General features: G+C 44.8%; 1 protein-coding gene across 2 annotated transcripts in view; it reads right to left on the bottom strand.

Annotated features, from left to right (window-relative positions):
- The window catches only part of LOC138846971 (uncharacterized), a 68526-nt gene that overhangs the window by 24450 nt on the left and 31808 nt on the right, over positions 1 to 12268 (bottom strand). The window contains exons 2-3 of one of the 2 annotated variants that reach the window (XM_070064328.1): positions 11580 to 11706; positions 4579 to 4655 (exon numbers count right to left, since the gene is read on the bottom strand). In XM_070064328.1, the coding sequence (XP_069920429.1) occupies positions 4579 to 4593 (15 nt within the window). In that variant the 5' untranslated portion in view covers positions 4594 to 4655; positions 11580 to 11706. The remainder of the gene's footprint in view (positions 1 to 4578; positions 4656 to 11579; positions 11707 to 12268) is intronic. The other variant, XM_070064327.1, reaches the window with a different exon arrangement.

Here is a 12268-nt window from a genome sequence, read left to right as displayed (position 1 = left end):
CGGTGCCACAGGCAGAGGGATTAGCCTATGAGCCATGGTGCTGGCCCAGATGGCTCTTTCATATGCTGATTTCATTTCCCTTGGGTAAATTCCCAGGGATGGCTGGACATATAGTAGGTCTGTATTCGGGTTTCAGAGGTATCTCCATACTGTCTTCTGTATTGGCTTTGCCAGCTTACATTCCCAAACAAAATGGCATTCTGGGGGGAAGCAGAAAGTAACAAGAGCAAATCTGACATTTCTTGGTCAGGTAGCAGGAGTTAAAAAGAAATATTTGCTGGTATACCTGATAGCTGAATCTTTAAAACAAAGTATCCTCACTAAAAACTGACAAGTGGCACAAAGACAGCCATGTCTGTTATCCAGCAGATACAAACACATTTTGAGTTATTTAAGGGGTGTGTATTATGGTACAATGAGTTAAGTCATTATTTGTGATGTTCACGTCCCATATGGGAGTGCCAGTTTAAGTCCTGGCTACTCTGATTATGATCTGGTTTCTTACTGGGAAGGTACATGATGATTGTTCATGTACTTGCATCCCTGCGATCCAGGTGGGAAATACACATGGAGTTTCTGGCTCTTGGCTTTGGATTGCCCAACTCTGTTTTAGGCATTTCAGGAGTGAACTATCAGGTGAAAGCACACTTTCTCCTTTCCAAATAAATAAAACTTTAAGAAAAGTTTCTTAAGGATAGGCATTGTAGTGCAGTAAGTTAAGTAACTACTTGCAATGTCCACATTCCATATTGGAGAGGCTGGCTTGAACTCTGGCTGCTCCATTTCTGATCCAGCTTCTTGATAATGCTTATTGAGATCCAGCTGATGGCCAGGTGTTTGGGGCACACTAGCCTGGTGGGAGACCCAAATGGTATTCTGGGCCCCTAGCTTTGGTTGGCCCAGCACTGGTTACTGTAGGCATTTTGGGATTAAGCCAGTGGATGGAATCTCTCTCTCTCTCTCTCTCTGTGTCTATCTCTCAAAATGAAAATAAGAAACATTTTAAGAGTTATTTAAAATAATTATCATGCATGAAGTTACTTCAGAAAGTTCAAGGAAAGTAAAATAGAAGATTAGCTTATTTTGTTACAACATTTTGAAATCTATATATGGTTTTTTCAAGCATTAATATGCTTATTTTTCATATCTTATTTATTATATTAATTGATTAACAAAGTAAAATTTTCCCAAGTACTGATTTATGGGGAATGCTTAAAAATAGCACACTAAACATTGAGTTTCACAAAAAGTGACCATTCAATAATTTCTTTAAATATAATCCTATTCATTATTTTAAGCTTAATGCTTAAAATAATTTCTAATAATTTTATAATTAATATAATTATTTTAAACCATGTATTATAATTATATATTATAATTAATTATACACTATAATTAATAATATATATTAAATTATATATAATTTAATAATTAATAATTTAATATAATAAGCTAAAAACACTTATAAACTCTATACCTTGGACTACAAAACGTATTTCCATAGCCAAATTTGGCTTTAGTCAAATACACATTTGCATAATAAAAAATACTTACAAATGTTAACAAAACACAACCTTAACTCCATGCATGTAATCAGCTTCTTTTTTTTAGACTTTTATTTAGTAAATATAAATTTCCAAAGTACAGTTTATGGATTACAATGGCTTTTTCCCTCAAATAACTTACCTCCCACCTGCACCCCTTCCATCTCCCGCTCCCTCTCCCTTTCCATTCACATTAAGATTCATTTTCAATTATCTTTATATACAGAAGATCGATTTAGTATATATTAACTAGATATTTCATCAGTTTGCACCCACACAGAACATAAAGTGTAAAATACTGTTTCAGTACTAGTTATAGCACTAATTCACATTGGACAACAAATTAAGGACAGATCCCAGTAAAAAAAAAAGGGGGGGCCATCAAAGGAGGTACCTTTCTCTGAAGGGAGGAGAGAACTTCCACTTTGACTATGACCATGTTGAAGTAAGATCGAAGTCAGCAAACTCAAAAGGCTTCCATAGCCTTGGCAACTCATGACTAGAGCTTAGGGAGATTACTGACACCATAAACAAGAGTGTAAAATTGTTAAGTCAACAACAGGAGTCACTGTGTACTTACTCCTCATGTAGGATCTCTGTCCATAATCAGCTTCTTAAATAATGCCTTTAATATTATCTCTGCACATGAGCTCTCTTAAATCTTAACAAACAGCATATTGTAAGTCCCAAAAACTTTTAAATTAAAAACAATCTTTTAATGAGAATCCCAGATGGCTGAATAAGGAAAAAAAATGCTGATTTTGTCCACGGGAGGATAACAGAAGAAAAGCACAGGAAGTGCATTCCTAGGGGAGAGTTGCAGAGAAGTTTTCAGGAAAAATTTCACAGAAAGAAGAGAGACACCATGGAGCAGTATGGACAGGAAAACACGCAGAAGCGAGTGAGGACAGCACCACAGCTGCCATAGCTGGGGGCTGGAGGAGGTGCCATCTGGGAGCAAGGTGAGAGGCGACTGTGGCAGCCTGTGTCATTGGTGATAGTGCCTGAGGGAGAATCTTATGGACCACACTGACTTAGCATCCAGCTTGGAGTTCTGGCAAGGGGCAGGGTTCCCACTTAACTCTGTGAAGGGAGAGCACACTGGTTTCTTACCGTCTTCCTATAAATGTACCCTGGTGACTAGCAGGAAGAAAGTGCCATCTTAACAGTGTGAGTAGAGACTGCTGTAGCTAATGCATATATGCAACTAGGGGATTTTATCAGAGGGATAAATCTGCTGTCCCCAGGCCAGTGCCACAGCTCACTAGGCTAATCCTCTGCCTGCAGTGCCAACACCCTGGGTTCTAGTCCTGGTTGGGGTGCCGGATTCTGTCCTGGTTGCTCCTCTTCCAGTCCAGCTCTCTGCTGTGGCCTGGGAGGGCAGTGGAGGATGGCCCAGGTCCTTGGGCCCTGCACCCACATGGGAGACCAGGAGGAAGCATCTGGCTCCTGGCTTTGGATTGGTGCAGCACACCAGCCACAACACGCTGGCTGTAGCAGCCACTTGGGGGATGAACCAATGGAAAAAGGAAGATCTTTCTCTCTGTCTCTCTCTCTCTCTCACTGTCTAACTCTGCCTGTCAAAAAATAAAAATAAAAAATAAAAAAATCTGCTGTCCCCACTGACTTAAGTCTCCCCTGTAGAGTATGCATGTGTCTGGGCACCCACTTAAGACTATGAGGTTACCCCCCCCACACACACACACTCTAAAACAGGATCCTGGTTTCAAACTGCCAAGGTGGAGTACCAATAGGCAGCTGACTCTGGGAATGCCTCTGTTCTTTCCACAGACATGACAGGCATACAGAGCTGAGAGCAGCTCTCCTGTAGTCTATGACTATGGGGACCTTGTGCAATATGACTAATGGGATTCTGTGACTGCACAATAGGGTGTGGGGTATGGTTGGGTCTCTGAACATTCACTGTGTCTGGCTTCAGAGGCTCAGAATTCCCAGAGTACCTAGGGTTGACCCATTCCTGAGGTTTCCATGTTCACACTGAAGACTGCACAGATCGTTTGTGTAGTGCATGTACCTGCATTGGGGGTGGGGGGAGGATTGTAGCCACTGTTGGGTAACCCAAGGCATAGATGATCTTGGAAGGTAGGAGGTGAGGCTGTGATTTCTCCAGCTGACAGATCATACTCTCCCAACTCCTGAGAATACAGGAAATCTACCAGATACAAGTTGGTGTCACCCTGGACTCTTGACTCACTCTCATGCATTGCCCAGAGCTCCCTGGCCCCATGAAGCGCACACTTCTGGATATCACCTGAAAGAGCAGACACTCCACTAAGCCACAGAGGAAGAATTGGAAGATAAAAGCCATTAGAGGAGAACACCGACAAATGTCTCCAAAAATGCCAAAAAGTAAATGCAAAAATATAAGGAACATGCACATGGAAGATAATATGTCTCCCCTAAAGGAACACAACACTTCAATATTAGAATTAAACATGAAGAGGTTAATGAAATGCATGAAATAGGAATTCAAAAAAATTATCATAAGCTTACTCAAAACTTACATATACATGAGACAAAGAAATCTATACATGACATGAATGAAAAATTTTGCCAAGAGATAGAAGATGTATCAAACTGAAATACTATGAATGAATAATTCAATATTTCAAGTAGAAAATACATGTAGGGCCTTAACAACAGATTTGGTGAAGCAGAAGAAATATCCAAGGTAGAAGAAAAATACTGGGAAATATCTCATTAAAACCAAAAAAGGAAAAAAATTAGAAAACTAAAACTAGTGTTTGAGGATTATGGGACACTATCAAACAACCAAACATATGTGTCTTAGGTATTCCTGAAGGTGTGTAATGGATTAAAAGGCATTTTCAGCAAAATAATAGCAGAAAACTTCCCTAATTTGAAGAAAGATAGGGACATCAAAGTGCAAGAATTACAGATTACACCTAATAGACATGATCAGCAAGTGAAACAGTAAACATGAAACATTACAGTCAAACTTCATAAGTAAAACATAAATATTCTAAAATATGCATGAGAAATGTCATATTACCTTCAGAGATTTCATAGTAAGACTGCAAGTTCAAGTCCCAGCAGCTCTGCTTCGAACCCAGCTCCCTGCTAACATACCTGATAAAGGAGCAGAGGATGGCCTAAGTTCTTGGGCAAATGCACAAATGTGGGAGACTCAGATATGTTCTTGGCTCCTGGCATCAGCCTGGTGCAACTCTGACCATCACAGCCATCTGGGGTGTGAACCATCTCATGGAAGAGATATCTCTCTCCCTCACTCTCTTTCCATCTCTCTCTCTCTCTCTCTCTCTCTCTCTCTCTCTCTCTCTCTCATCTGCCTTTCAGAAAAAAACAACTATGGACCATAAAGATGGTGAGAATGGGGAACTCTGCACATGGGTCTATGTAGGGAGGAGCATGCAGCAACAGAGCTGAGGGGCCATCTGGAAAATACCAAGAGGCCCTAGAAATCCAGATGTCCATCCAGGGGTTCAGGTTGCATCTTAATGCTAGGACTTAGCTCACTCTGAGAAATTCCCAGAATACATAAGCAGCACTGTCACTGAATGATGGCCAGACCTATCCAGGGGGGCCTCCAGATTGCTGGGGGACCCCAAGGAGCCCTTTACCTTAATTCATGCATCCTTGTGCTGTAGTGTCTCCTGGTTACTGGCCATGATGCTGCCTGGCACTGTTGATGACCTGCAGGGCTTCTGTAAGCTCCAGCAGCCCCAGATACTTGCTACCTTCCCCATGGGCTGCAGCCATTCTACTGGGGCCATGCTATACTGACAGGAAAGGCCCCCATTATGGAGGGCTCTGCATGGAGCTGTTTTGTGGCACTTGTTCTACCAGAGTTGGTAGGGACAATAGGGATTCTCAGGGTTCCTGTTGCTCTCCATTTTGGTGGCCATCTGGAAGAAGGGCAGGAGCTGCTGAGCTGTGATTTGCTGTATGACCCAGGGCTAGTTGTGGGGTCATATTGGATGTTGTGCTGCAGTATCAGTAGGGGTATGATCCACAGAAGGTGACACTGCTGGCCACAGGGTTTGTGTTGCACATCCTGTATGAGAGGTTTTCAACTGGGACCCAGTCATGCTCCAGCTGGAGAGGACCTGAACCTATTAGGCACTGACACTGGGCTACTGCTTAACATTGCCTGGAGCTTCCATGAGGCCTGGAACCTAACTCTGCAGCTGGCCATTGCCCTCTGCCTCATGCACCACTAGGTGGGCATGGCTTTCATAGGTGGTCTTGTCTTGGCATTGCTGCTGATGCCTGTCAAAAAAATGACTGGCATGTGCATCATGACTTGCTCTTCCTTCCACAGACCTGTGTGTAGTTTCCCATAAACCAGGATGTGGGGGCATGATCTGCTCAGTAGGCTGCAGTCTGAGAGGTGGTGATGCCACTTCATCTGCACCTTGTTCCCCAACACTCCATTTCTCCAGAGAAGTTGCACCTCTCCCTTATCTTCAGGCAGCTCTCTCCTAGCCAGTCCAGACCATTGGGTTTTTCTTTTCATGGACCTCAGAGGCTATGGAGTACAGAGGAGGCCATGGGGTTTATCCAGCATCCCCCAGGCTAAGGGCCTGGGGGAGAGGCCAAGCCCTTTCTAAACTTTGTGAATGGCATATAAAGTCCTCTCTCAGTCCTGCTGAGAAGCAGTCACAGCCCGTGACTCTCACTGCAGCAAACATAGTAGAAGCATACACAGAATGGAAACTCCTAGCCAGGTGACTCCTGAGCTGTAAATGTTCCCTGGCTTTTGACCAACCCCTTCCCCCACAGCTCAATCCAGTGTTCCCTATCACTTGCTGAATTGTCTCTGTCACAGTTGGCTCATGGTTTTGCCTTGTTCTGGTTTTTCTTCCACTAGTTCAGGAAAGACAAGGCTAGAATGTTTCAAATGAATTTTATAATTATGTTTCTTGGGACTTTTGGGATGTAAGCTATATAAAATTATATAAGTATATAAACCCACTGGAGCTACCTTAAACAATGAAGAATCTATACCAGGGACTTCAAATGAATTGTAGAATCCAAAGGGGATAGAACAGCTGGGTCTTAGAAATAGCCTGGAACCAGGTCTCAACCTGCAGAAGCTCTCTGCCTTCTGCTTGCCTCTATGCACTTTCATTGTACATTTTCCAGAGACCCACTTTCTGCTGAACAGAAGCTGAAGAAACTACCAGGGCCAGAGTCATGGCACAGCAAGTAAAGCTGCCACCTGTGACACGAGCATCCCATATGTGCATCAGTTTGTGTCACAGCTGCTTCACTTCTGATCCAGCTCCCTGCTAATGACCTGGGAAAAGCAGTGGAAGATGGCCCAAGTGGATGGGCCCCTGCTACCCACATGGGAGACCCGGATGAAATTCCTGGGTCCTGGCTTCAGCCTGACCCAGCCCTGGCAGTTATGACCATTTGGGGACTGAATTAGTGATAGAAGCTCTCTTTCACCTACCCCCACCACTGCCATAACTCTTTTAAGTAAATAAATAAATATATACATTAATTAATATTTTTTAAAAAGCAGGAAGAAGTTGCTTCTGGGACCTAACCCATTTTCCCAGGGTAGGGCTCATATGAGTCTAGTGTCCAGTAGATAAGTCTTTGGCAAGCATGGTGGGGGCATCACAGATGAGCAGCTTCTGGAAGCCTGGGTTGTCTCTAGAGAAGGAAGATGTTTTGATTCTTTTTCAGCAGGGAGATAATTCCAGGAATGTGTGTTACTGTTAAGAAATTGAGGGAGAACATAGGAAATCACAGAATTAGGCAGTTGTACCAAAAGCCCAGTCTTTTGCTTAGAGACATTGAAAGTGTAGCTGCAGCTGATTTAACCCAGCATCCAGACGCTATGTGTCAGACACCTTTTAGGAGTCAGCATTCCCAAAAGTAGAAGAAACAGCCTCTTGGGGGAATTTTCCATCTGGGAAGGGGAAGAGCATCAAGAAAGTGGGTCATTATAATCTGTAGACCAGAAGGATATCAGTGCTGTGACCATGAGTGGAAGAAAGAAATGGAACGATTCTGTATCTATTAGACCTCAGAAGAGGGAGCCAGAGAGAAGCATAACCTGGATGAGGGACTTCTTAACTCCCAGGTTGAAGAGAATGCCACCTGAGCTAGACAGATATGACAGCTTCTGAGCTATAGCCAAAGGGCAATTTATTCTCTCCCTGATCCAGAAGGAGTTTGCCAAAATTTGCACCCCTCACTGACAGCAGCTGCCAACTCAGAGTCATATGATACATTAAGGGGACCCTGTATAAAAGGCAACAATACAGGAGGCTACTGAGGTCCCCATGATGCTAGCCTGGCTGTCTGAGGTTGTGTGTGTATGTGTATGTGATTGTGTGTGTATGTGTATGTAAGTATATGTGTAAATGTCTATGTGTGTATGTGCATTTGTGTGCATATTTGTGTGTTTTTGTGTATGTGTATATGTATATATGTGTGTTTGTGTGTTCATGTATATATGTATTTGTGTGTATGTGTGTTAATGTATACATGTATGTGTATGTGTGTGGATATGTGTGTATTTTTATGTCTATGTATGTGTATGCTTGTGTGTGTGTGTGCACATGCATGCATCAGCTGTCCAAGGGCTTTGGCCTGGCCACTCAGAAATCCTGGATCCAGTTTGATGCCATCCAGGACAACATCCTCTCCAGGAAGACATTTGATGCCCAGCTGTACAGGGAAGTACAGGAGGCCTACATCCTCCATGACAATCTCAGGGTGGGTGCCTGGTTTTGAAACTTGACTGCCTGCTTGCCCATGAGTCCCTGATACTTCAAACAGAAACTTGCATCTCTGTAAAGTGGCTGCTTCTATTCTAGCATCATTTATCTAGAACTGAGTGTCACACTTTGGTCCTTCTAGGGTATCCAGTGGTTTAAGTCCTGCCTCCTCATAAGGCCCAGAGGGGTATTGGTGACTGGGAGTTCCTCCAGAAGCTTAGAGAGCCTTAAATCATCTAGGGCCAGGAGAGGATTTCCCCAGGCTTAGTTCTGCACAAGTCTTGGTACCCATTTGATTCAGGAGGGCCTCCCACATCTCCCACTGGGAGAGTCAAAAATGTCATTCAGAAGCCTAACAAACTCTGCTAAGCTCATTAGATTCCCCCTTTCCCCATTCCAGAGTATTGAACTCATCAAGGAGGATAATCTCCCATGATTTCTCCACTCAACTCCATGTTCCCTCCAAGACTGTCATCATCTTTACCCCACAAGGTAAATGTGCAGCTTCCCTAGAGGGGGGGCCCTTTGGCATCCTATGATCATCAATCATTTCCCAAATGTCTGCTGTGTCCAGAGCGTTATTTCAGGCACTAAGAATGAGGTGAATAACAAAGCTTACCTCTCAGGACACTCACTGTCTGGTGCAGCACACTTAGTTCATTCTCTGGGTTTGGGGGCTCTCTAGATTAGTAGACCACTCTAAAGGCCCTAGGAGGGCTCAGGGTACATTCCTCCACTAGAGACCTATGAAAGCTGGGAAAAGGATATGATACCAAGCTCATGAGGTTGTCATGGGGTTTGAATGAGCTAGTGCCTCTAATATGCTAGGCTCCTGTTGGGTAAATGCTAGGTGGAATTGGAGTTATGGTATGTCACCTCTGATGGACTCACCCATGTTTAAGTGCAGTCCTCAAACTCAGTCACTCTCTTCATTTGCCAGGATAAGAAATGAGGCACAAGGTACTGAGTTGCTGCAGACTCATCGGAGTGTCTGTGCCATCAGATCCTGCCTGCTGGAGACTATACAGAGTTGGTGGGAGGGTGTAATTCTCAGTGAGGCAGAGTGGGTCTGGAGTGCCCTTGTTCATGCTGTTTACCAGGTAAGTTAAAGGCATGGCACAGGAAGAGAGAGGGAGGAGAACCAAGCCTTGGGCACTAGGCTGTGTGGACACAGGAACACAGTCACCTCCATCCATTTTCTTCCCCCCACATGGTCTTGAGGTGTTGGCCATCCTGCCCCCCTTTTGTAGCTCCAGGAAGAATCAAGGCCCATTAAATGCCATCATGTGGGCTGAGGCACTGGGATCCATCAAAGCCATGAACTGTCCTTACTTGAGGGACGCCCACTCTCAGGTCTCACCTCCTCTACTGCAGGGGCAGCCCCATGGTTCTTTCAGGTGTCTTCTCTGACTTTCTTTATATCAGTGCCAAGGAGAACCTATAGTTTCTGGCTAGAGAACTGGGGTCCTGATGCCTTGAGTGTCCCTGCTTCTCCCTTGGAAAATAAGCCGGGTTTCTTCCATGACATTCTGGCTGCTGTGGATACAGATGTGGCCATCCAACTGCTGCACAGGTGCATCCTGGTAGTTTTATTCTGCTTGGAGAGGGCTGATGTGCTGCTGCTGTTCAGGGTTGGGTGCTTGTCCAGGAAAATAGTGTGGGGTAGGAGATGGGCTAATCGCGGGATGTATCTGCTCAGGCGTGACAGCAGGAATGTAGATTTTTCTACTGTCAGCTCCACCACCCTCCATTTGTGTCCTGATCCGAGCCATTGCCACCTCATGCCTGTCCAGAACTGGTGTGAGAAAATGGAGAGCTGGGGGAAAGGAGTGCATTAATGAAACATCAAGAGCTTTAAGATTTTTGGTCTTGACTGGATGCTCCTGGAGATCGAGAGGTCTGAGACCTCTAAGAGCAGTCTGATCTTCAGAGAAGAGAAAGCCATCAGGTTTAGAACAGTCTTTTGTTTAAAAAAATCATCTAAAATATTATTACCAATAGGGATATGACCTTCTTTAAGTTCACTAGGAAAGAATCAGGAGGAAACTGGAAACTGGAGAAACAGGGTGCATATACATGGCTGAGACTCCCCACTAAGGAATGCCAACATTGCAGGAAGTGGCTTAACCTATTATTCCACGACACCAGCCCCAATAACTCACTTTAAAAGAGAATAAAAATAGTACCCAACTTCCAAATCTTGGAAGGTTAAAGAGACTATCCAACATCAAGCAGATAGTGCAGGGTCTGGACCAAAGGCAAGGGTCAGGATGAGTGCACTTGCATTAACCTCATAGGTGTCAAAGCTTGAGAAGGAAACAAAGATAAGTCCAGCCAGGAGCAGCTCCTCATTCAGACAGGGGGCATAAGGCTGTCACGTGGACAATCCCTTATTGTCACAGCCAGCTTTCTGGGAGGATGAGCAGAGTCCTAGGCTCCTGAGCCACTCCACACCCATCCTCCCCTACCCAAGCTGTCCCATATGCACCTGTTACACCCAAACCCCATAGATTGTTGTTGATGTCATGGATCAGAATGTACCAAGCTGGCTGAGAGAGCAAGGACACTGGTGGGAATGCTGCAGTTCTATCTTAGTTCCCCAAGTTGAGTCTCCCACTTGGTCTCCACTCTCTCAACAGTGCTGCCTATTTCCTCTCCTCAACACCAGATTGATGGTCTGACTTCCACATTGCCCAGGGGCCTAGCACTCACCTGCCTGCTCACCAGCACAGCTTTGTGCTCATGCCTGTGCAGACTTGGTGGGCACATGCAGTGGTAGTCTCCACTCATCATGCATGCACTGCCTTCCATTCTGGCAGGGGCCTGCATGGTACAGATGTGCTCATCTGGAGAGGAGATGAGACATGTGTAATGGACTCTCACATCTGGCTCCCAGACCTGCTTGGGCCCCACTTGCAGGCCCTCCAGACCCATGACTTGGTGAGTGTGGCTCACACCAGAAGCCTACTGCAGAGTGTCATGGTGTTTGGGGGATGAGGGCACAACATTGAATTTGGAGTTAGGAGAATCCTGGCCCACCTATGTCCCTCTGTCTCACTCAAACTGTCTTTTCTTGGCCACAGTGTACTCATCTGTGAAATAAGTACAGTTTTAGAAACTACCTTTCCTGCCTCTAAGGTTATGTTAAATATTGACTTAAATAAGATAGATACAACATTTAAAAATGATTAAATATCATGTATCTGAGGGTTTGAGCAGAACACAATAGGTACTCAATAATCTTAGATCTTCCCTGGAGACACAGGAGGTTCCCAGCCCCCAGCTCCCCTCCTACCTTTGTCATAGCACTTGCTTGCCCAGCCACTGTAGCAGATGCAACACCAGGACGGGGGACAGGGATGCTGGCACATGGCATCTTCATGAAGTGCTTGCAGTACAGCCAGTACAATCCCAGGTCACACCTGACAGGGAGAAGCACAGGTTCAGGATTCTGGGTATGGGGTGTGATGAAAGAGGCAGAACTTGCTTTTAGAAACAGCGGAGCATTCGACTGTCTCTAAGGGAAAGCAGACTGGTCCCAGGAAAACAGACTGGGGCTGTGTATAGGACACACATGGAACCAAATCACCAGATAGTAGTATCAAAGCCCTGGTTCTTTATTCTAACACTTCTGAGCCTCCATTTTTCTCTTCTGTAAATTGGTGATATATCTCTGGAGACTAGGATTAAAAAGAAAAAGATTATGTTTGAAAATGTAAATGCCAATCAGCATCATTTCTGGCATTTCTGAGACCACCTGAGTGTTTAAAAACTGACCATGAAAGGCCATCAGGAGGGGGCCGGCACCATGGCTCACTTGATTAATCCTCCACCTGTGGCACAGGCATCCCATATGGGTGCTGGGTTCTAGTCCCAGTTGCTCCTCTTTCAGTCCAGCTCTCTGCTGTGGCTCGGGAGGGCAGTGGAGGATGGCCCAAGTGCTTGGGCCCTGCACCCGCATGGGAGACCAGGAAGAAGTACCTG

Source organism: Oryctolagus cuniculus, chromosome 19 (genome assembly GCF_964237555.1).
Source record: "Oryctolagus cuniculus chromosome 19, mOryCun1.1, whole genome shotgun sequence".
NCBI lineage: Eukaryota > Metazoa > Chordata > Mammalia > Lagomorpha > Leporidae > Oryctolagus > Oryctolagus cuniculus.
The sequence above is the reverse complement of the archived record's forward strand: the minus strand, read 5'-3'. Positions and strand labels throughout refer to the sequence as shown.